The sequence below is a fragment of the Myotis yumanensis genome, unplaced genomic scaffold (genome assembly GCF_028538775.1).
Source record: "Myotis yumanensis isolate MYYU_CA2020_CCGP unplaced genomic scaffold, mMyoYum1.0.hap1 SCAF_17, whole genome shotgun sequence".
NCBI classification, from domain to species: Eukaryota; Metazoa; Chordata; class Mammalia; order Chiroptera; family Vespertilionidae; genus Myotis; species Myotis yumanensis.
The window spans coordinates 34,017,319-34,042,764 of record NW_027223768.1 but is presented as its reverse complement, the minus strand read 5'-3'; the positions used below and the strand labels follow the sequence as shown (position 1 = coordinate 34,042,764).

The following is a 25,446-nucleotide window of genomic DNA, read 5'->3' as shown; positions in this document are numbered from 1 at the left end:
CCAGGTTGGGCAGCTTTGGCTCAGAGAAGTCAGAGCAAAGGAGGCCTTAGAGACAGGTTCATGGGGCTAGACCAGGACAAGCTGCTGCTGCCCATTGCGCCCCTGGTTGCAAGTCTCGTGGGGTCCCTTACAGTAAAGAAGGGGGGAAGGAAATGGTGCAGGCGAGCTCCCCTGGGGGAGAGCACAAGCTAGGCCCTTTGAATTGCAGGGACTTATCTCTCTTTGCAGGTGGGAATCTCAGGGGAGGTTTCAGGGAAGGGTTTCCGTAGAATATGCATCATCTTTCCAGGTGTGCTCTTTCAATGTCGTGGTCTCTGCTGATTGGATGGCAACAGGACAGGGTGTCATTAGTCATTGCAGCTGGTCCAGAGGTGGCCACCATGTCACTTGTCTGGTTTTGCTGCTTTTCTGGGCCTGGAGCTTAAATACAACTGAGGCCTTGGTGTTATCTTTAGGGGGGAAAGTCAGTGATATGCTATGGAAGAGAAGGTAACGTTGGGGCGAGGTCCTTGTTTTCCTAGTTTTGCCTGTTGCTACACACCCGGGCTTTCTGCCTGGTGACCTTTTGTACCTGACCCCTTGTCCTTGCTCTGCTCATGTCTGTCTAGCTGCCTACGACACTTTTGGGTAGGGGAAATGAGCTATCGTCAGCTAGTCCTTGCAGCCTCTGAACACAGGATGCAATGTATACCTTTAGGGGATGTTTGAAGAACTATCATGAACACCTTTGGCAGCCAAGTCACCAACCATCCCTAGACTCTCGTCCCCACTTCCTCTGTCCGAGTGGATCAAGAGTCAGCAGCTTCCCTTTTCTTGTTCTGACATGTGCTCCAGTGGAGGATGACGAGCAGCCTCTACCCTGCGGGGGAGGCCCTGACGCTGCACTCACTGAATGTCCTTCTTCCCCCCCACCCCCCCCCCCCCCTCCCCCCGCTGCATGCAGTCATGTAATTATCAGGATCCCTGGGGAACACAAAGAAGTGGATATTTGCATTTTATCAGTGCAAGTAAGGCATGGTGCACGTCATGGTATAAGGAATGCAGGGTATAATGGCATAAGAAAGGGTTGTGGGGATCTACAAGACTCCTAGAGGAGAAAATGGCTTTATGGGAAGGAGAGATTTGAATTCGAGCTTGAAGGATGCAAGGATCTGAACCCGTGCAGGTGTGTGGGAAGTGGAGGTGGGAGTCAGGTGCAATATAAGAAGTGATCTGGGGTGTGGAGAGCAGATGCTGCATCTCTGCTCAGCAGAAGAGACTGTGCACAAGACAGGCTCCCAGTCAGGGCAGACCACCTCCCAGCATGCATCCCTCGGGGCTCACATTTCAACCTGCTTTTTCCTGGCACTGTGTCTAACATCCCTTCAATATAATCTTAACGGGGTCCTTTGGGGCCCGGCCGGTGTTGCTCAGTGGTTAAGCGTCGACCTATGAACCAGGAGTTCAGGGTTCAATTCCTGCTCAGGGCACATGCCCAGGTTGCGGGCTTGATCCCCAGTGTGCAGGAGGCAGCCGATCAATGATTCTCTCTCATCATTGATGTTTCTTTCCCTTTCCCTTCCTCTCTGAAATCAATAAAAAATTATAAAAAGGAAAAAAAGAAAAGAAAAGGGGTCATTTGGGGAAGCGTGTTCCACTGGTGAACAGGGTAGAAGAAATCCTAGGAGCAAAAGTGTGCAAGTGAGAAAATGGGGGTGTTTCTTTTGGGTTTGGGATAGAAGAGATGTGAGTGAAGGACAGGAGGTCTGACTGAGGCAGGGCCCTGGAGAGCCCTGAAAGCCATGTCAGCTTGGATTTCATTGGGTGCACAGTGGGGAGCTGTTGGAAAGTTTGGAGCATTGATTGGAGCCAAGTTTCAGAAATGTGTCTGGAAGGAGGAGAGACCAGAATCAGCGCACCCAGATGCTCTTGCAATGCTCTTGGTGAGAGGTAATGACAAGGGCATGGGGACAAGGAAACACAGGAGCAATTCTGTGACATTGCTGACAGGGCCATTGTGAAGATGAAATCACAGATGTGTGCAATCATTCAGCAGATATTACAGCGAACCTACTGTGCGCCAAGACCTGAGCCAGGTGCTGTGTATTCGGTGGGGAGCAAGACATCCCTCATCCTCCCACTTCTGGCATTGAGGGGGTTCTCAATACATAGTCATTGAACCTGAGGGTGTGCTGGGGAGTGGGAAGGACTGTGAGGCAGATGGAGGAAAGGGCCTGCATAACCAAGGGGTGGTGATGCTACCAGCTAAGATGGGAAACACAGTGAGATCAGAAGGGGATTATGGGGCTCCTGCTCGATCAGGATTGAGGTTGATGTACCAGCAGGACATTTCCATGACACCAATTAAGCTCATTGAGAGAAAACCCTGTTTTGTTCACGATTCTGTCCCTACTGCTCGATGCTTTGGCCTTGGCTCCCCTACCCCACCCAGCCCCAGCCCCTTGTCTTGCTTCCCCCCCAATTCTGGTGATGGCTAGTGCTGTTTCCCTGGTCAAGGAGCCTGCAAGAAGGGAGCCAACAGAGAGGAAGCTGGTCCAGAGCCTACACTGGGCTGGTGGTCTCCCAAAGGCCCTAGCATTTGTCCAGCTTTCTGGACAGACCAGGAATATGAATCAGAAGTGCAGGGACTAAATGCCCACAGGCTCTGACCAACTAAGGCAGGAGAAAAAGAAACCAGCAGGTAGAAGCTCAGACTTGCCCCATACCCCACGCCCTTCATTGGACGGTTCTGAGCTGCACACACCCTCATGGCCTTCCTGGAGATGTCCTGTGCACCGAGCAACAGCTGTGTTTATTGCAAATCTGTAGTCAGCTCGGAAACTCATCTCCTTGTACTTATTCCCCTCTCTCTTCCTCACTTCCCCTTTCCCATCTCTTGCTTCCTTTGAATTGAACTTCCCAATAAAATGTAAGCTTCTGACTCAGGCATTTAACAAGTTTCCCCTTCAAGAACTGGGACCCAGAGAGGGCTCAGTAAGTATTTGTTAGGTAAATGAATGAGTGGCAGGTCTGACCTCCACTTAGTGTGGGGCAAGAAACAAAGGTAGAGGAGTTATTCTGAAAATTTCATAGCTTTGCAATGACTATTTAGAAATGTCAACAGGAGGGTTGCCTCCATAGACTGCAGAGGCACCTCATCTCCTAGGTGTGAGAGGGGCAGGGGATAGAGAGAGGAGAGAAGTGAGGCAGAACTTGAGGCACTCATGTTTAAGAAGCAGGAGAGCCTGGCCAGTGTGGCTCAGTGGCTGAGGGTGACCTATGAACCAGGAGGTCTCGGTTCGATTCCTGATCAGGGCACATGCCTGGGTTGCAGGCTTGATCCCCAGTAGGGGGCATGCAGAAGGCATAATTCTCTCTCATCATTAATGTTTCTCTCTCTCCCTCTCCCTTTCTTTCTGAAATCAGTAAAAATATATTAAAAATAAAGAAGCAGGAGAAAGGAAAGGATCCCAGGTGGAGGGCTGTGAGACAGAAACTGCTGGTGTTCATCAAAGCCCACTCACCCCTCCAGGCCACAGCTGGGTGGCATTTCCAGCCCCTGTAGATGGGCGTGGCCATGGACCATGATTCCTGAACAGATAGGATGGTGAACGAGACAGAGCTCCTGCCCGCATGGAGCTCAAGTCGAATAGATGTAGAGGAAGTGTCCTGCCTGGTACCTGGCACGTTAAAGCCTCTTGCAGGAGCTGCCACACTCCCAGTCTGCAGGACATAACAAATAACTCTGAGTTCCCAGGGGATGTGGGAACCACAAGGCAGAAGGGCCCAGGTCTTTGAATCACGTGATTCTTCAACTGAACGCCCCATGAATGAGAAATAAATGCTTATTGTTCAAACCACGGTGATTTGGGGGTTTATCTGGTACAGTAGTTAGTACCAGATACATCATAACCTGGCACGTGTTGAGAAGACAAGAGGCAGATGTTGAAGCTGAGGAGTAGTGTGGACAGCGGCTATAGCGTTTGGACAGGTTCAAGCCTTGGACTGATGAGAGGGCACAGTCTTCTCGTGGCAAAGCCACGTGCAGGTCCCAGCTTGGAGGGCAAAGCCCTCCCAGCACAGTTACAGCCAAAGGCTATGGTTGTTAGCTTGACCTTATGGTCCGAACCTGTGGTCCCAGGTGGCTGAGTGATGTGGGCTGTGGGAGGTGCAGCAAGTGCTGCCAAAACAAAGCTTGATAGAGTTCTCAGGTGCATGTAACCAAGTAGATTCGAAACTCGAGAGAACATTGTAAACATCTTGACCACGCCCTTACTTGCCTCATGGGATCTGACTATAAAATAAAGACTTGGCTTACAGGCTGTGTCACTGTCTCTCCATCTGAGAGCAATGACCTACCCGGCCCCAACTGTATTCTCTTGTCTGTCTTCTGTCATCCTTCGCCACCCCTCCTCAGGTTCACCCCTGGCCGTGCTGGACACGGTTCAAGTAGGAGCTTGTTATGGTCCTGAGGTCTGGACTTGTAGTTCCAAGTCCTGGTGTCCTTGACACAGCCCAGGTGGGTGGGATATTAAGTAAGTTCTCACACCTTTCCTCTACCCTGACCATCCTTCCAAGAACACGTTCTTTGATGAGCTGAAGTCACTGAGCCATGTTCTCAAACTTTACTTAGAGAAGGGATCAGACCTCACAGTCCTGAGACCGCCGACTCCCACGGCAGGACAGTCCTCTGGTCTCCCGCCTTAGTACGAGGTGTGTATGCCAGAGATTTTTAGTTGAGAACTGTAGGAAGAGATGAGCAACAAGGCCTAGGGAGGACAGAGCCAAGTGGCCCTGGTGGTCTGGGCACTGGGGACTTGGGGGCTGTCTCTCCGTGTGCCTGCCACGCATGCCTCAGCCATGGGGTCCCACTCAGCATTCAATTTTCAGAAGAGAGAATCTGAGAGGTGTAACGTAAGGCCTGTGTTCACCCTGTAATGTTGATGATGACAGGAACCTGGCTCACAGAGAACAGGAGAGGGACAGTTCCTCCAAGGAGTAGCAGGCTCCGTGGATCCTCTTAGCAGGGCCTTATTTCCACATTGGAGCAGACAGGAGGATGCCGTCTGGGTCCTCTTGGGATCAGCAACCATTAACCTTTCAGCAGGAAATGCATTTTTATTTTAAAAAACAAATGTTACTGGTGGTGCGGGGGTTGGGGCGGGGGTTGGGGCGGGGGGGGGGGGGGGGGGTGGGGACTGACTAGAATCTACCTGCTATCCTTGCATTCGAGATCCCCTGGGCTTGGGGGAAGCGATTACATGAGAAGCTGTGGATTAGGAGCCGGGAGGCATGGATTCACTTCTACTTTTAACTAACTGTTTCATTGTTTTACACTCCAATTTCCCCATTTAGAAACAGGGTAATAAAAGCTGTTCTGCCTAATTCACAGATTTGTTGTGAGGGGGATGGGGGGAGGAAAAGAAAGATAAAATATCAGAAAGCTTCTGAAAGGATTTTAAGAGGCCAAAAATCAAATTTAAGAGCAGTTCATTAGCAAAGCATCTGTCATGAGTTGAACTGTGTACCCCGCAGGTATGTTGAAGTCCGGGCTCCCAGGTCCTCAGAATGACCTTATTTAAAAACAGGGTCCTGGAAGGGTCGGCCTGTTGACATGAGCTCAGACTAGAGTAGGCCAGACCTTAATCCAATATAACTGGCGACTTTATGAGAGGAGAAAAGACAGAGACATGGACACATAGGGGGACACCATGTGACATCAGAGGCACAGATGGAAGGGTTGTAGCTATGAGACCAGGAGCACCAGGGATTGCCAGAAGCTAGGAAGAGGCAAGGAGGAATTCTCCCTCACTGGTTTCAGAGCCAGGATGGCCCTGTTGACACCTTGATCTTGGACTTCTAGCCTCCAGAACTGTGAGACAATACATTTCTGTTATTTTAAGCCACCCAGTCTGTGGCACTGGTTGCGGCAGCCCTAGGAAATGGATTTAGCATCCTTTGACAATTCCCACCGCACAGGGAAGCTTGGCCGAAGCACTAGGCCCCTCCCTGAGAGGTTTGTGACTAGAATCAGACATGGGTCATGGGACAAGCACATGGACAAGGACCAGCACCACAGATGTGAAGGTCACACAGAGCAAAGGTCAGTTTTGGGAAACTCACAGCAGCTAATAGGGCTAAGAAGGTTTACAAAGGGGGGGGGGGGGGGGCTGGGGGGGGAGGGGGAGGAAGAGGTGGTGTTTAGCTCATGCTGACAGAAGTGTCACTTCTGCCCTGAGGGACCAGTGTGCTCAGAGTGGAACTGGGTTAGGGCAGCCTGAGGACTGAGTCGCTTTCACTTCCTGCACGTGTGGTGTAAGTGTCACTTTCATACTCCAGGCCCCCATCCCGGAGCCTCCTGGCGCCAGGCAGGCGGCACATCCACACACCAGGGAGGCCCAGGCCTGCAGGGAGAAAGCCTGCAGGGTGCTCTCTAACCATCGGCTTCTACTTGGCTCTTGGAGTGCTTGTTTTAGAGGAAAAGTCATTCAGCCTTTTTACTCTGGGGCTTCTGCGTGGTGTGCGATGCGCCTGTGCTGGGTGCAGGCCAGTCGGGCCCTGGGCGAGCACAGACACACAAGCTAGTTAAGGTTTCCCACGCATGCATCATGCTGTTAAATCCTCTCAGTAACCCCAGAGGCAGTTCTTCGTACCACGTCCATTCTACAGGTGAAGAAACTGAGGTGCAGAGGTCCCGCCCTGGTGCCAGGAGCTGTCTGACTCCGGAGCCTCTGTTGCTAACCACTCTATTTGCTACTTGGAGAGCTTATTTGGATCAGGCTGTTCTTAATGAAATCTAAAAGCAATAAGTTAGTGAAGAAAAAAACAATGGTCTGTATCAAACAACTTCAAATGATAATAATGCTTATCTCCAAGCAGGAAGAGCATGAAGGACTCTCACATATTTTATAATAAGAAAAAGCATGAAGATATTTCCATTTTGAAAAAAAGAAGTGAAAAGAAGGAAAAGACAAGTTGTTTCTGGTGGCAAGAGATTCCACTAGAGTGGGGGGTGCACCTCAGACCTGGATTCTCCACGTCTGCTTCCTCAGGATGGACGGATGGACTGATGGACCGACCCTGGGCCCCACGCGTGGGAAGGGTTCATTCAGAGCCTCTCACTGTATCCTGTAATATCTCTCTCTCCATCTCTCACCCCCCATACTATGAAATATTTCCATTTACAACAAACATATAAACACACTTCACAGTACCAGGACTCTTTGGAAAATGGAACAAGTCTCTTTTTTTAAATTAAATCTTTATTGTTGAAAGTATTACATATGTCCCCTTTTCCCCCAATTGATCCCTTCTAGCCAGCCCCCACCCCACACCCCAGGCCTTCACCACCCTATTGTCTGTGTCCATGGGTTATGCATATATGCATACAAGCTCTTTAGTTGATCTCTTCCCACCCACCCACCTACCCTCTGAGATTCCACAGTCTGCTCTATGCTTCTATGGAACAACTCTTTGTATTGTGTGAAGTAAAAAGTTCAGGGCCCACTGGCTAAGTAAAGGTGGGGTGACTGAGCACTAAAAACTGCAGTAAGCTGAAGCATCATCATTCTGAAACTGGTAAAGAAAGGGGGAAAAACAAGTAATTTTGCCTTTCCTGTATGAGCTGTACCTCATGGTGAGCAAACCGTTGATAAAAGAGGGGGTTTGGGGGCCTTATTTTATTTTATTATTTTAAAATTTTTAGTTTTCAGTTACAGCTTATATTTAATATTATTTTCTATTAGTTCAGTTGTATAGCATGTGGCTAGACCAGTGGTTGGCAAACTCATTAGTCAACAGAGCCAAATATCAACAGTACAACGATTGAAATTTCTTTTGAGAGCCAAATGTTTTAAACTTAAACTATATAGGTAGGTACATTGTTATTAACTTAATTAGGGTACTCCTAAGGCTTAGGAAGAGCCACACTCAAGGGGCCAAAGAGCCACATGTGGCTCCCGAGCCACAGTTTGCCGACCACTGGAGACAATTATATACTTTATAAAGCATTTCCCCCTATATTTTCAGTACTCACCTGGCACCGTGCATAGTTATGACAACATTATTGAGTATATTCCCAAAGCCGTACTTGACATCCCTGGGACTGTTTTGTAACTATCAATTTGGACTTCACCTTTTTCACCAGTTCCCCAATTCCCCTCTCCTCTGGCAACCAGCAATCTATTCTTTGTGTCTACGAGTAAAAGAGTTATTTTTATTTTACTTTTTAGTTATTTTTAGAAAAGAATCCCAGCTAACAAATACAGGAGGAAAAACAGAATTAGAAAAATCCCTGTTTTGTATCCCTTCCTAATGACACCGTGGAGCTAAGCACTGATCATCAATGGCTGCCAAAACCTTGAGGTAAAATACCAAAAATAAAATAAAATAAAATAAAGGGAAAAATTTTCAAAAAATACCAAAGGGAAATTTGTCATAAATGGATGGATGAGGCTGAGAACTCTGGGACCCACTCACCATCCCTACCACTCCTACCAGACAGGTGCCAAGGCGCCAAGCATTCCTGTCTCCTGATGGGTTTCAGTGGCATGGGCCCAGCACCACCTATGAAGTATTCTTGCCACAAAATCAGGCCCCGAGATCCAACCACCATTTTATAGGAAAGATGAGCCCAGAGAACCACATTACCTGACACCTCTGCAAAGTTCAGAATGTGGTAAACTCGACAGATGAAAAGAGACATAGAGACATCTCAAGTAAGTGTAATTTGTGGACTTTTGAATCCTGATACACACAAGTCAACTGCAAATGTGACCAAACATTTATGAGACAATAGGAACCCCTTGAACACTGACCGCACATTTAGGAAGTTACAAGGATTTATGGATAAATCCTTGATATGGTGACTTATGATGTGATGCTAAGAATTTGTTTCAAAATAATCCAGGTATGTGGGGCTGGAGAGAGGAGTAGGTGGTGGTGCAGAAAAAAACAGTCCTGGCCATGTGCAGGTGGGGTGAGCATAGGGATTTCTTACACAACTGGAGGCCCAAGTCCCTAGCAGCTGCTGGCTGCCTGCCGGGTACTCCCTCCCTTCCCCTGGCGGGCCCCGCCCCCTGGTCAAACTCCCAGAGGAACAATTTGCATACGATGCTTTTATTATATAGGATAATCTCTGCTTCTATACATAATGCCCATAATTGGAGATTTCCATAATAAAATGTTAGCCAAAAGCAATAAAAAGTTTGGGCATACAACTTAATCCTATCATGATGGTGGTAGAGGTGGTGATATATGGAAATGTGTGAACGTGTGTGTGCGCGCACGCGCGCGTGTCTCAGCTGTGTTTATTTCTAATTGAAGTTGCCCCTCTGAACAAATGCAATCTATTGGAAAGGACTTTTTGACAGGTGTGAATAATGCCCCCACCTGACAGGCCCAGCTGGATTTCCAAGGGGCGTTAGGCAGCAGGCACAGACAGGAGGCCCCTCGTTAGGGGACGGCTGGGGCCAGCCCCACACGGTTATCCCCGCGGTCAAAGACAGAGTAAAACTGTCTAATGAAGACGTCGCCCAGGATCCAGAGGGGCCCGGCTGGAGGCTGGATGTCAAGGCCTTGAAAGCCACTGGAGCAGAACTCCATTCCATCTACGAAGTCCTGGGGGTGGAAAGAAGAAGGTAAGTGACATACAGGGGAAGAAGGAAGGAGTGCTGCCTTCAGCGACACTGTGGTGGTGGTGGCCGCAGACAGCTGCTTCACAGTTTTGGTTGGCTGGTTCTTCCTCCTGCTTCATACACCTCTACCGATGTATTCATTAACCCTTTTCGGTCCAACGTCGAGGCTGACTCGACAGACCAGGTGCTAGTAGCAGGTCCAACGTCCAGTTGGTGATTGAGCTAATTGGCAATTTCCGCCAGGGAACTACTGCAACCAAGAGAGGAAGGACTTCCAATTCGGACCAGACTGTTTAAATTCCAAAAACAAAATTGGGCCGCAAAGGGTTAAAGTGTTTGATAGATGTGGGTCTGGGCTTCTAAGTTCTACGATTTTGAGAATTGTTCATCTATTATACACTCCCCCCCGACCACCCCCCCCCTCCCCCCCACCTCCCAACACCATTTCACCATTGGGAAAACCAAAAGCTGGACTCACGGCTGGAAGAGCAAAAGGTTTGGCATTAGAAGACCTTGACTTAAACTCTGGTTTCTTTAGTTTCTGGTGGAGCTCAAGTCAAATTCTTTAAGGGAAAGAAACCGCTTATAAATGGCTAGCCACTGCTACTTTCTTGTTCTGGAAAGAATCACTTGAGTGGCTCCTACTAGGTGTAAGGCAAGTAGGCATCCCTTACTCCATGAGGCCCTCCCCCAATCTTATTTTTCAGTTTGGCAGAGTTGGGATCTAACAGACAGGTGTGGTCTTTCCAACAACCACTGGAAGTTTGAGGTTGCTGATGAGGGAGTGGGAAGATTTGCGGAGGGCTAAAGAGCCTTCTTGAGAGGACGGGGATAAGAATGCAAAGGAATTACAGCACCCGTGATGGGTTGAGGTGGCTCTGATGGAAACGTGCTGGCAGAAAAGGACAGTGGCACCATGTTGGGTACAGGAAAGGGCGTGGGGGTGAGCAGGGGCTCACAGAGGGTGAAGGTGGGAGGGGGTGCTGGAGTGGTGACAGTTGTAGAGACTGATGAACTTGGCAGTTGAAATGTCTAGCTTGTCCTCAGTGTGGTGGTCACAGTGGCAGCTGCAGAATTCCTTTGTTGGAGGAGTTTAGGGGACTTGACATGAAGCTGTGTTTTAAAGTAAGACATTTGTTTTCCTGATCCAGAGACAGAGAAGCATCGATCAGACCGTCAAACCTCAGAGGGAAGGTAGGGGAGGGTGGGGGTAAAGGGGAGAGATCAACCAAAGGACTTGTATGCATGCATATAAGCCTAAGCAATGGACACAGACAACAGTGGGGTGAGGGCATGAGTGGGGGGGGGCGGGCAATGGGGCCATAAGGACACATATGTAATACCTTAATCAATAAAGAAAAAATTTTACACTTTTACTGTAACTGTAATAGTAAAAGTGGCTTAAGGAAGGGGTTAATGGAGATCAAGGTGTGGGGGTAGGTAAATCCCTAAAGCCCTCAGTCTATCCCTTCCTACCTCGATTCTGGCACAGTCACGCTGATGCTGTGGGTGATCTTGGGCAAGGTTAGTGCATTAAAGTGTGTCACCAAAGAAGTATGATACTGAAAATCTGTGCCCACTGTGTATGAGGTGGTCATGGATTTCTCAAACACCTGGGGGTTCCCTTTCTACCTAACCCTTCACACTTACGCATCTACTGCACCAAGGCATTCTCTGGTTGGAGGAGCATGTTAATCTGCATATATATTAGAAGAGATATAACCTTAATCTGTACCTCCCAACCCAAGCATCTCACATCTAGAACCATTAACAGGTCTCAATGTCCTGGTCTATAAAATGGGGTAATAGCATCCCCAGTCTGACTTGGTGGTTGAGGTTAGTGACAACGTCAGAGAACCTCATTGAATGGCCTGTTCCAGGTTTGCTGCTGCTTCATGGCCGAGCAGGAAGTTAGAGAACCAGCCCAGTGGTCTTTCCACCACACACAGGCAGCTGTGTCCTCCCCTGAGGAAGTGCCACTTCAGTGCAGGGTAAGATGGGGGGGACTTGGGATAGACGTGGCCTGAGTGCCAGCAACTGTTTGAAAAGGGGAAGTGGCAGGTATCTGGGGAAGGCCCTGTGACTTGCAGAATGAGGAAACAGTCCTTTAATTCTTTTCTGCTATATTGTGAATATGTGTGTGTGTGTGTGTGTGTGCTTTTTTAAAAAATTGAATTTATTGGGGTGACACTGGTTAATGCAATGATACAGGTTTCAGGTGTACCATTCTATAACACATCATCTGTACAGTGTATTGTGTGTTCACCACCCCATGTGAGGAAACAGTTCTTACCAGCAGGGTGTAGGCAGCTGGTTGAAGAGTGTAGGGGACTCCATTGATGGTGAAGGTGACATCCGGCATGACATTGAGATTGTCACACTCCACGGCATACTAAAACACCCCACAGAGGATCAGTTTAGAATCTCCCGTCTCCCAAGAGAGGCCCTCTCCGCTCCCCCCTCCCACCCAGACAGGCACACACTTCTCCATCCACGGGCTCTGCCCCTATCGCCTTCTGCAGCTGCTTGATCTCAGCCGGGGGGCCTGTGATGAGGGAGGTCCCTGTGTCCACAATGGCCTGGCAGCCTTCTGAGCAGAACATCACGGCACCCCCCACCTGGATTCTGAGGGCAAAGGAAGCGTGGTCAGTCCCTCACCTCTTCGCTTCTTGTCCCCTCTCTCCAGCCTCCAGCTCTCAGTCCCTGCTGAGCTCTCTGATACCTGAAGCACATGCCTGGCATATGGCTGGCACCTTGCAGGAACTTATTCCTGGCTGAGTTGACACTTGAATTACGTTTCTTTGAATCCCTGCATTGTCTAATGTGGAGAGTGGCTACAGTGTTTGGACAGGTTCAAGCCTCGAACTAATAAGAGGGCACAGTCCTCTCATGGCCACATGCAAGTCCCAGCTTGGAGGGCAGAGCCCTCCCAGCACAATGATAGCCAACAGCTGTAGTTGTAAGCTTGAACCTATGGTCCTAACATGGCCCCACGTGCCTGAGTGATGTGGGCTTGATAGAGTTCAGGTGCATGTAATTGAGTAGATTCGAAACCCATGAGACTGTTGTAAACATCTTGACCACGCCCTTACTTTGCCTCGTGGAATCTGGCTATAAAATAAAGACACGGCTTGTAGTCCGTGGTGCTGTCTCTTTCCATCAGAGAGGGCAGCGTCCCAACGAGACCCAGCTTTCTTCTCTTGCCTGTCTTTTCTCAATCCTTCACCAGCCCCTCTCAGGGTCACCAAACCAGGCTGAGCTGGCGCAGCACATAAGGCGCCCTGGGGCTGAGTATGCCATGGCCGTGCCAGCTCACCACAGTCTAATACAGTGCCAGGAAGGTGTCAGACATCCAATCCCACTTTCCCATTGCTCCATGCCCAGGTGCGTGTGTGGGGGGCCGGGAGGGGGGGCTCAGTCAATGCTGCCACCTCCATGAAATCCAAGGATTTCTTCAGACAGAAGCTGCCTTGCCCTGTCTGCTGGGCCACCTTGGTGGCACATCTCATGGAGCACTGATCACTGTCCTCTACATGCAGTCGCTTGTATGTGCCTCTCACCTTCCGTGCATCCTTTATGCAGGCACAATCTGAGTCCAATTCACTCTGCACCCATTTCAATCAGCCCTTGTCTGTGTGTTAATTTATGGTGGGTGAACAAGAAGCAGCTGGTGGAGTGTTTGTATTTACCATGGGTTGAGTTGAAGGCGCACCTCTCCTACAAGGAAGGAAGCTGGTCGTTGGTACCGCGTGCCTGTCACCCTGGTTACTGATGCTCCTTCCTGCACCTCTGCTCGGCACCTCCACGCCCCTAGCCTCACGCAGGCTCCTGGCATCCTCTCCCAGTGACCAGCACTTCCATTCAGGTCAATGTAAGTTGTGCCTGCCATGAGTTATGAGTTCTTCCCTCAACACCATACACTGTGGAGGATACTCACGTGTCCAGTGCTATCTGCCAGTAGCCTTGCTTGGTGACCGGGACCCAGTTCAGACTCCCAGAGAAATGGGAGTGGTCATAGCCTCCGAAAATCAGCTCGCTCCCTGCACCGCCTTCTGGGTCACTGCAGGAAGAGAAAGGCAGGCTGCCAAGGAAGGGCCACGGGAAAACCCTGGGAATGAGCTCCCGCCTCGTGGTCTGATCACTCCCACCAAGTACCTAGTCCTAGACAAGCAGAAACACAAGCTCGGGCTTTGGGACCAGGGCTTCCAATGACTGTGAGTCAGTTAGTCTGGAATTTGTGGGCGAAAGAAGAGAGACAGCTCTGCCCAATGATTTGTGAATGAACCACAAGCCTGGTTATGCGCCCTGACAGGGAATCAAACCCACAACCCTTCCGTGCATGGGACGACACTCCAAACAACTGAGCCCCCCAGCCCGGGCCCATCGTAATCATTATAAGTGTACAGCTTAGTCGTGTTAAGTATATGCCCACCGTTGTGCGACCAGTCTCTAGAACCTTTCGTCCTACAAAACCAACATTTCACAGCCATTCAATAACTTCCCATTTCCCCTTCCTCAGTCTCTGGCAACCACCATTCTACTATCGATTTCTATGAATTTGACCACTCTAGGTGCTTCCTGTAAGTGAAATCATACAAGGGGTCCTCTTGTGACAGACTTAGTTCACTTACCATAACGTCCTCCAGATGTATCCCTGTGGTGGCATGTGCTGAATGTATTCTATTGTATGTATATATCACATTTGCTTACCCATCCATGAACATGTGATTACTTTACTATCAGCTTATTGTAAATTTTTTCCTGCCTCCCCCACTGGGATTAAGCTTCTTGAGGACGGGGACGGTCTTTCTAGCTTCACTGTATTCCCAGTGCCCAGCATTGTGCTCAGCACATAAGAGGGGCTTGAGTTATTCACTGCATAAATGAATACAGTGGGGCCTTGACTTACGAGTGTCCCGACTAACGAGTTTTTTGAGATACCAGCTGTCTTTCAGCCGATTTTTTGCATTGAGTTGATAGAGTAATTTGAGTTAATGAGCTCCTTAACAAGCTCGGTCTCGGAACGAATTAAACTCGTAAGTCAAGGCCCCACTGTATCTAATTACAGGTATTCCTTAAATTAGTCCAGTGTGCTACAGTTTACAACGTGCTCTTCACAACGACTTTCTGAGGCAAATCCCATTTTCTCAATAGTCAGAGAGGTTCAGTGTTTTGCCCCAAATCACGCAGCTGCACTAACAAGAGATCCAGCCCCGGTGTGTGACTGCTACATCGAGTGCTCTTTCAGCGGCCCTGTGCTGTCCCCCTGGAGGTATAACTGACCTCAGCCTGGCAGGCTTGACGGGCCTTACCTGCTCATGTAGACAGAAAACATGGGAACGTCCACCAGGTTCTGGGCCATCATGTTGTCGAACACTGGAGTCACCCCTCCAACAGCCAAGGAGGGGTACCCCAGGCCCAGGATGCCATCGAACTCTGCGTTCACAAAGGTCTGGCCAGGCTCCGTGACACTCTCTCCAAACTGCTGGCCGACCACAGTCAGCCCCTCCACCTGACGGGAGAAAGCCCAGAGGGAATTTGCCCAGGAGCTCTTTGCAAAGGGCCTCAGATCCCCAGCTTCTCCTCTCTCCTGAAGCTAATTCTTCTCCGACTCAACCTTTCTTGATTAAATGGGCACAACGATTTTCGCCATAGTCCCACTCAATGTTTAAATGGAAACCCTTTTTGCCGAAGTATAATACAGAAGTCGTAGGTGTGCCGTTCAGTGAGGGTTCACATACTGTACTCACCCATGTGGGCAAGCTCCCAAACTGAGCAGCAGGACATTGCAACCCCCAGAGCCCCCCAGCACCCTGCCAATTATCACACCTTTCCTCACAAGTGACCCGTCTCCTGGTTTCTAACAGCCTGTATTGGCTTTGCTTATTTTTTAATTTTATATAAATGGAATCATACAGTATGAATTCTTTGGTAGCTGGCTTCTGTCACCCAACATTACGCTTGTTGCACACTGTTTTAATTTGTTCATTGTCTTTGTATTACACAGTCTGAATATGCCACTAGCATGTATGCATTCTACCATGAGGCCTATTTGGGTTGCTTCCTGTACTTGAGTATTGCTAATAATGCAGCTTGTACTTGTCTTTGGGTGAACACGTGTACATATTTCTGTTGGATATATGTTTGGGAGTAAAATTGTTAGGTCATAGAGTATGCGTAAATACTGACAGAACTGAATAAATATTGACAGAATTTTCCAAAGTGATTTGTACCAATTGATGTTTTCAGTACCAATATTTTGAGAGTTCCGTTGCCAGTAGCTTCATATCTTCACCAACACTGGACGTTGCCTTCTTTTCCTTCTCAGTCTTCTGGTGGATACGCAGCGGGTACATTTGGTTTTCATTTGTTTTTCCTGGTGACTAATGACATTGGGCGTTGCACAGCTCCTTTTGTGAAGTAGGTTGTCTGCGTTTTCCTTATTGATTGGAATCAAGTCCTTTGTTGGATGTATATATTAGAAACATCTCCGGACTGTGGCTGGCGTTTTTACTCTCTAATGGTGTTTTTTGATGAACAGAAGATATGTATTTCAATATAGTCAAATCTATCAATCTTTTTCTTTGTAATTAGTGGGTTTTGTAACTTCAGAAAATTTTGCCTACCTTAAGGTCATAAAGATATTTTTCTATGTTTTCTTTTAAAAGCTTTATTGTTTCACTTTTCCCATTTATATCTATAGTCTATGAGAAGTTCTATGATTGATGTGTGAGGTAGGAGTCACTATAGATTCTTTTCCTTTTTTTTTTTTCCTATATGGATATCCAGATGACCGAATACCATTTAATAACTACACCATCATTTCCTCCACTGTTCAATGTTCAATGTTCAATGTAGGTCAGGTGACTGTGTGACTAGTTTCTCTATTTTGTTCTGTTTTTCTATTTGCCCATCCTGTGTCAATATTACATATCTAAATTACTATATATTCATAATGTCTTATACTTGGTAGTATTTTTCTTCATCTAGATTGTATTACATATTCATATAGATTTTAGAATTGGCTTGTCAATTTCTAATAAAAATTGCTCTTGTTTTGATTGATGAAAAATTGACTTATTTATAGTACTGAATCATAAGCATGGTTTATCTTCAATTTATATAGATCTTTCTTAATTTCACTCAGTAATATTTTGCAGTTTTTAGAGTAGAGATCTTGCACATTATTTTGTTACCTGTAGGTATTCGATACTTGTAGGTATTCGATGTTTTTGATGTTATTATAAAACATCATGATATTATGAAGTGTTCCATATATATATATTATTGATTTCAGAGAGGAAGGGAGAGAAATAGAAACATCAATGATGACAGAGAATCATTGGTCAGCTGCTTCCTGCATACCCCACACTGGGGATCGAACCTACAACCCAGGCATGTGCCCTTGGCCGGAATCCAACCCGGGACCCTTCAGTCTGTAGGCTGATGCTCTATCCACTGAGCCAAACCAGCTAGGACAAGTGTTCTTTCTTTATCAGTTATCTGGGAGAATTTGTGTAAGGTTGGTGCTATTTCTTTGGAAGAATTTACCACTGAGGTTACCTGGGCCTAGAGTTTTCTTGTGGAGAGGTTTTTAATAACAGTCAATATTTAAATAGACATTGGAGTATTCATATTTTCTATGTTTTTCTTGTGTCAGTTTTAGCATGCTGTATTTCTCAAGGCATTTGTCATTTTTTTTTAAAAATTGTCAAATTTATCAATATAAAATTATTCTTTTTTTTTTTTAAATACATTTTATTGATTTTTTACAGAAAGGAAGGGAGAGAGATAGAGAGTTAGAAACATCGATGAGAGAGAAACATCGATCAGCTGCCTCCTGCACACCCTCCACTGGGGATGTGCCCGCAACCAAGGTACATGCCCTTGACCGGAATCGAACCTGGGACCTTTCGGTCTGCAGGCTGACGCTCTATCCATTGAGCCAAACCGGTGAGGGCTATAAAATTATTCTTGATATCCTATTATCATTTTAATGTTTCAAGGTCTTTATTAATGCATTATTTTTCATTTCTAATATTAAGTTGTATTTTCTTTCAGTTTCTTATTAATTTTGCTAGAGGTTTATGAATTTTATTAATTTTTGTAAAGAGTTAATTCTTGGTTTTGTTGATTTTCTCTATTGTATGACTTTTCTGTTTGATTGACATCCATCCCATTCTTCTATTTATTTCCATCCTTCTTTCTTTGGGTTTGATTTGTTGTTGCTTGTGGTTTGCTTGTTTTCTTATTTTTTATTGCTTAAATGGTTGGTTTTCAGCTTTTCTAGTATATACATTTCAGGCTATAATTGTCTCATAAGGGTTGCATTAGCTGCATCCACAATATTTAGCACATCCTTTTTTATCTGTATCAGAGAAGCAGAGCCATTAGGAGCTACATACACAAAGGATTGTATTCTGGACAGTTGACTGTTTGCCATTGCGGGTGCTGGTTACGTGGTGTACAGTGGGAATTCGCTTTGTCCTGGTGCTGCAGACTGAAGTCTACAGTTTGGCAGTCAGTCAGGGAAGACAGGTGTCAGGTGGGAGAAGGGTGAATTGGAACTTCGAGGTTGAGGGTGGACTAGAACCCACATTGTTCTCTCACTGCCTCTAAGCCTCAATGCTGGGCGTGTCCTGTGGCCCTCGCCGCCACTGTCTGTTACAGAGTTAAACGTGCTGCTGGGCTGGGAGCCAGGAAACTTGAAGGAGGAACCAAGGGAAGCTGCAGTGGCCATGGGCTTGGCTGTTGCCCCACACCACCCAGCGAGCCAGCAGATAAGCAGCAGCAAAGGACACAATTCCCCTTCCATGCCCGCCTCTGCTTCCCAGGGGTAACTATGATGATCAGTTAGGAATGTGACGTAGCCTTCTAAGCAGTCTTTGTGCCTTTACATATGTTCTAATAGAAAGTACAGTGTGTTGTTTTATCTGTATGTGGTATTTTTTTTACATAGACACTGTGTTTCTTGCTCTTGGCATTTTTTCCCCCAATCCATGTGTTCTACTCCCACCCACTTTAAAGGGATGTTGATGGAGTCTTGGCCCTGTGGCTTCAGGACCCCCCAGAACTGTAACAATGCTCATCAGGAGTGGGTCAGCCTCTATTTCCCCAAAGGCCTGGGCATAAACAATGGTCCCCCCTTATCCACAGGGTGAACATTCCAAAACCTCCAGTGGAAACCTGAAACTAAGGATAATACCGAACCCTACATATGCTGTTTTTTTCCCTATACGTACCTATAATAAAGTTTAATTTATACGTTAGGCACTGTAAGAGATTAACAATAGCTAATAATAAAATAGAACAAAACAATACACTAATAGAAGTTACTTAAAGTGATCTCTTTTTCTCCCTTTGATAACTGATCTGATAACTGAGTTGTCTACCAAGTGACTAATGGGCAGAGAGCGCATGCAGTGTGGATACGCTGGTCGAAGGAACAATCCACATCCCGGGTGGGACAGCGTGAAGTAGCGCAAGACTTCATCCTGCTCCTCAGATCAGCGTGCAATTTGAAACTTAGAAAATGTTTATTTCTGGAATTTTTTTATTTCATACTTTCAGGCTGTGGTTGGCTGAGGATAACTACAACCACAGAAAGCGAAACCGTGGAAAAGCGGGGACTACTGCGCTTGTGCCCATAAACCTGGGTAGGGCAGGACCGGGGCTCCCCTGGCTCTCTGTCCCCACCTTGGTCTGGTTCCCACAGTTCTGGGACCCGTGGGACCTTTGGTCAAAGGGAGTTTAAGGAGCAGCTCACGAGCTCAGCATCGAGTTCAGGGCTGACCTGGGACTTGAATTCGGCCTTGTCTCTATGATTGGACTCCCAGCCCCTACCTTGTTGCCTTATTTCAGTAACTGAGTTCCCACCGTCTGTCCCGGCTTGGACATCTTCTTCCTTCAAGATGGAGGCCTGGTCTTGTCTCCTTGGTGCCCTGGGGCCGTTGGTCCAGTTGTGAACCCTGCCACCAGGTGCCCTGTGTCCTGCAGGAATCCCCCCTCCCCCCGCTGCCTCTCTAGGACCCAGCACATGGCACAGACTGGCCCACGGCCGCATCTCAGGCCAAGCCAGGCCTCCCCCTTCCCTGGAAGCCAGCTCCAGCTCCTTGCTTCCACCTCTTCCTGCGGCAGATCTGAAACTGCTCCCCTAAGAGCTCTGAACAGTGTTCTGTCTCCCAAGTTCCTGACCAAGAGAGGGAACATGAAGGAGTTATACTCACGGAGACCTGGTCAGCTCCGATGACTCCGGACAAGCTCCCCGTCCCGTACTGAATGAAGAAGTGGCTCCCTGCGGCACTGTACGTGCTGGACCGAGAAGGGCTGAACCTGGGGTGTGTCTCTGGAAAGCAAGGATGCCGCTCTTGCCTGGGCCACCAGCTCGCTGCCACCATCCCTGCCCCACACCCCAGCGTGCAGAGCTGCTTCCCTAACTTCCGCTGTTGGCCCAACCAGCAGCTCCTCTCTTGCTCTGCCTCAGCCCTCCTTGCCACCGCTCCTTTCTTCTGTCCCACGGGGCAGTGGGAACCAAGTCTCCCTAACTGACCGGTCTGAGGACACAGTGATGAGCAGGTGCATCTGGAAAGGTTGGCCATGGCCCTCCCTAGTGACCCCTACATCCCCCTCTAGACATACGTGCTGGGCTGACAGGAGCCAAATAGTTGTCCCTGGGCAAACGTAATTGCCTGTGAGCTCGTGGGGCACACAGAATAAACGCCAGGCATCAGCCTCTGCCGACCACTGTGCGCCAGGGACTGGCATTCAAAAGAAACTCAGGATAAACTCCTGCTATTCCAGGAAATTGCTCCCAACATCTTGCACAACCCATGGACACCTTTCTTTTTAAAAAAAAAATATATATATTTTTTTATTGATTTCAGAGAGGAAGGGAAAGAGAGAGAGCTAGAAACATCAATGATGAGAGAGAATCACTGATTGGCTGCCTCCTGCACGCACCACACTGGGAATCGAGCCCGCAACCCTGGTATGTGGGAATCGAACCCGGGACCCTTCAGTCTGCAGGCTGACGCTCTCTCCACTGAGCCAAACCGGCCAGGGCCCCATGGACACCTTGAGTGTTGCCTGAGACATCGTCTCTAAACGTTGTCCTACATGGACTGAGACACCTTTCCTTAGCTCTTTCTTTTCCAGTTTTCACAAAGGCCTCTGAGTGACCTCTGGCCAAATGGGTCCACCACCCATTGTCCCACCAGCCCCCACTCTGGTATGTGGGAGTGAGGTCACCAGGCCTCCTGGATGCAGGTGAACAGTCCACACTGGAACCTGACCCACCTACCTGCCCAGAAAGAGCCACTGCAATGGAACTGTCCCCGCATTCCTTGAGGTGCTCCGAGGGGAGTATTCAAAAATATGCGTTTGTTTGGTGGTGGTTTCCCCCTGCTGATTCTGGTCAGTATGGAAGTTGCTAGCTTGGATAGCAATCAATTTTAACTTTCTTCCTGACCCAGCCCTGTTTCTGCCGAAGGCAGTCCCAGGGCAGACGCAGAGGAGGAGAGGGGAGGCTGGTGTGCAGGGATGGCCAGTTACTGGAACCCAACCCCTCCCCCCAGGGTGCCAGGCTCAGATCCCAGGCCTGGCCTTCAGCCATTCCCTGTGGGGGCTCCTGGACCACTTACTGCAGGCTGGGCTGGTGCAGTACACGGAGGGGACCCAGAGGTTGGAGGAGCCGGTATCAAAGATGACGGTGAAGTTCTGCGGTGGCGAGCCAATGGAGATGGTGCCAAAGTATTCCATCTGCAGACAAGGGAGGGAAGGGCGCAGGGTGTGGGTGCTAGGGAGGGGGAGGGACCCAGGGAGAGCTCCGTGGGCAGGGCCTGGGCCAGCACAGACCGGGGCTCAGAGACCTGGGAAGTGGCCATCACAGATAGAAGGAGCAGAGGAAGGGCTGAGAGGGAGGAAATCTAATCACTATCCTGGTTCTCATTATTATGAGAATCATTGGGAGCAAGGCAGGGAGGCCTGCCCTGCTCCTCCCTTCCCTCCCACAGAGGTGCACACATTCAGGTGCCCTGGGCCTTATTGGACCAAGTCCAAGGGGACCCGGGCATCAGTCCATAAGGGTCATCCCAGAGGAGAAATCCAAACTGCCTCAGTGCTGCTGCCCCCTCGCCATGCCAGGCTGTGCCCTGCCCCCTCCCAGCCTTTGCCCAGGAGGCCTCACATCCAAGTAGTTGACGAGGGGCTCGTTGACACTCTGGTCCATCGTGCAGGACTCGGTGAACTGGATCATGTCCAGATGCTGGGATTTCCAGAACTCGGAGAGCTGGCCCCAAGCTCGCAGCTTCTTTCGGAGGGACTGACCCCTCCTGAGGGGCACCCTGAGGACAAAGCCCCGTGTGAGGAAGAGAGGCATTCCTGCCTCTCTCTGACTCCCCTCCCTGCCCCATTTCCCGGAGGTTAATTGGGAAGTTACTCAGAAGGGGTCTGCAAGGTAGTGTGAGAGGGTCAGGGCCCCTCTGCCCCAGCCTGCCCAGCCTCCTGGAGACCCTCAGACCCTTAGACTTGAGATGCCCCTCCCCCACTCCCAGAGATGGGCTCTTGGAGATCAGGGGCAATGGGGCTGTGGGATGGTCTGCATTTCTACATGAACACCATGAGGGCTGCCTCAAAGGGACGGCACACCTCTCGGGGCAGTGGTCAGCCCCTTGGGGGAGTACTCAGGTCCTCTGAGCTGCACAGTCCTGCTGTTTCCAACGTGAGACGGCCCCTGGGGCTCAGGCAGGCAGCTCCGTCAGAGGTGGAGGCCGAGGAGTGGCTGGTGCTGGGCTGGAGACTCAGGCTAACTCCCACAAGGTGGCCGCTTGGCCAACCTTTCCCAGGCCCTGTTCCTTCTCCTCCCTATTTCTCCAGCAGCTTTCCTCTCCCAGGGGAGCCCTCAGCGTGATAGCAGGGCCCCGCCCCGGCCGGACACAGTGCTGGGACGTGGCCTCACCTGTGCAGGGGGCCTGAGGCCCACGCCAGGTCCGGGAGCACCAGCAGCAAAAGCAGAAGCGTTTTCATGGTACAGCCAGCAGCTTCGTTCTCGCTGGCTCTGCCGCCGCCTTCCCTCCACTTCTCCTTCCTTCTGTGCCCCGGGGCAGTGGGACCACATCTCCCTCACGCAGCCCCGCCCAGCCCCGTCTGCGGACCCAGCGATAAGGCCCCTGGAGTCGATAGCCAGGCCCAGAGCAAACACAGCCTGTGTCCCGGGCGGGCGTTCCCCTCCACTCCTGGGGGTGGGAGGAATCCGGGTGGGACTTGGGAATCTGTGCGCCCAGATCCTAAGGCGAAGGGGATTGTCCACGGCTCAGCATCTCCTCGAGTCTGGCACCCACCCTGACCCAGGAAGCCCTGTATTAATTAATTGAGGGAGCGCCTTCCCCCCACCCCGGACACGTGGGAACCGCCTACTGACTGTTAGTTTCCTTGTGTCTGTCTGAAGACTCCTGAGGGGTGGAAGCTCAGTTGTCACAGGCGGGGCAGGACTCCAACTCAAAATTTTTTTAAAAATCCTCACTGGAGGATTTTTTTTTTCATTGATTTTCTTTTAGAGAGAGTGGAAGGGCGGGGAAGGGGTGAGGGGAGAGAGAGAGAGAGAGAGAGAGAGAGAGAGAGAGAGAGAACATCGATGTGAGAGAGACACATTGATTGGTTGCCTCCCGCATACACCCGGACCAGGGCCAGGGATGGAACCTGCAACCCAGGTATGTGCCTTTGGCCAGGAATGAAGCCCACAACCCTCTGGTGCACCAGCCAACACTCTAACCACTTGGACCCACCAGCCAGGGCTCTAACTCAGCATTAATCAGTTTGTTGTCTGTATTTCCTGGTTTCTCCTCAGCCGCTTAGGAGCCCCAATCTCAGGTTACTCCTCCCCAGTCCACTTTGAAACAGAAATCAGCAAAAGCCCTTAAGATGAGATTTGGCAGTGATTGTGGAGCCAGTTTTTTTCCCCCCTAAGGACTTGATGAATCCAGGGCTACAGGGTAGGGGGAGGTTCAGAGGAGAAAACAGAGGCAGCCCTCGAGGGCCAGAGAGGTGCTGGGGGTGAGGGTTCTGGAGCAGGTGCCTGGATTAGTTTACTCAGACTGCCACGCAAAGGACCACAGACTGGGTGGCTCAAACAACAGAAATTTATTTTCTCATGATTCTGGAAGCTAGAACTCCAAGATCAAGGTGTGGGCAGGGTTGGTTTCTCCTGAGGCCTCTCTCCTTGGCTTGTAGATGGCCACCTTCTCCTCCCTGTGTCCTCACATGGTCTTCCCTCTGTGTCTATCTGTCCAAATGCCCTCTTCTTATAAGGACACCAGTTATATTGATTAGGATCCACACATAGGACCTCGTTTAACCTTAATCACCTCTCTAAAGGCCCCATCTCCAAACACAGTCACATTCTGAAGTACTGGGGGTCAGGACTTTAGGTGAAATTTGGGGGACACAATTCAGCAGCAGCAGCATCCTGTCTGTCAGTGGGACTTAGGGGAAGGCAGGGCTCAGCATTTCACTATCCCAGCATGTGAGGCCCCTCAGCATGCGCTGATCTCTGTGGACATCCCACCTACCACACCGAGGGTGGCCTTTATTTCCCCGAGTGGAGATGGAGGGCGACAGGAAGGAGCACCTTCCTCTGACCCTAACCCGAGTGCATGGGACACTCTGAGCGAGGGCTGCAGAGGCCATCACTGCTGTCACATGTGACAATACTTTCAGGCTCTGGGTTGGAGGTCAGGGACCTAGGTTGAGATCCGCTCTGCTTTCCATCTCGGAAGCCCAAGAAACAGACAGGGTTTGGGGCTAAGTTGAATCCTGCCTTGGGCTCTAAAATGTTAAAAAGACATCAAAAGAGCTTGGGGAATAGCCCAGATCCTTGACCCCTGACCCTAAGGGAACAAAGCCTCTTTGTCGTTCGCCCACTTACAAGGAGCCCTTCTCTTTGGCCTTTCGCTGGGGAGACAGTCTGCACCCAAGAGGGCGGTGTGGGCCACAGGTGGCCGGAAGTCAAACTAACTCATTTTAGCACTAAGCTCTGCCATGGTTTGCCCAACCAATCGGTACCTTAATTTCTTCATTTGCCGAACACTACATTGTTGTGTTTTAGGGAAGATTAAATACACAAAATACGGCATGTGGAAGTACTTGAAAAGCTGTACTGTGTCATCGGGACTGAAGATCGTCACTCTAAAGACCTGGCCCTAGAAGCCTCTTCCAGGCCGTGAAGGCGAACCCAAGCACAGAGCAGAGAACACTGAGGCGCAGAGGCAAGCGGCCAGCCCAAGAACATGGAGTTCATTCAGTGGCCGAGCCAGGATTAGGGCCCAGGCCTCCTAACTTCCGGTCCAGTGAGCTTTCTGCAGAATTATCATCATTGTTTCCGAAGGGTTGAAATGAGCATAACCGTGGCCCCTCCCTCTGTCTCCCATGTTCCAGGCCCCTCCCGTCTCCCTCTCACCTCTGATTACTAAATGGAGAGGGTTCGGCTGGCCCGGGCTTAAAAAACAACGGGTTGGTCTGGGCAGCTGTGAAAATTTGTCAGAATTAATGGATTCTCTTCTCTCTGGAAACACCAGGAACTGTACTGCCCTGACTGCAGGTTACTGGATCCTCCTATACTGGAATTGAATGTTGCTGTGGACAATTTAAATACTTTCTGTAGGGAACAAAAGCTCATGGGCACGTGTGTGTGTGTGTGTGTGTGTGTGTGTGTGTGTGTTAGTGTTCTGTAAGGAAAGGGAAAGGGAGGAGCATTTGAGGTAAAATTGTACCATGTGGGCAAAAACACGGCTGTTGTGAAAAATTTCCGAGGTGTACTGGAATGACTCCAAAGGAATAT

The 25,446-nt window shown here is 49.3% G+C and overlaps 1 protein-coding gene across 1 annotated transcript; it reads right to left on the bottom strand.

Annotated features, from left to right (window-relative positions):
• Positions 1–8,686: 8,686 nt before the first annotated feature.
• CTSE (cathepsin E) lies at positions 8,687–22,693 on the bottom strand. Its single transcript, XM_070396612.1, has 9 exons — positions 22,570–22,693; positions 21,799–21,955; positions 21,254–21,371; positions 19,841–19,959; positions 14,927–15,126; positions 13,552–13,674; positions 12,098–12,239; positions 11,908–12,006; positions 8,687–9,597 (listed from the first exon to the last, which is right to left on the bottom strand). The coding sequence occupies exons 1-9, from the start codon at positions 22,635–22,637 to the stop codon at positions 9,433–9,435; spliced, it is 1,191 nt and encodes a 396-aa protein (XP_070252713.1). The 5' UTR covers positions 22,638–22,693; the 3' UTR covers positions 8,687–9,432.
• Positions 22,694–25,446: the final 2,753 nt, after the last annotated feature.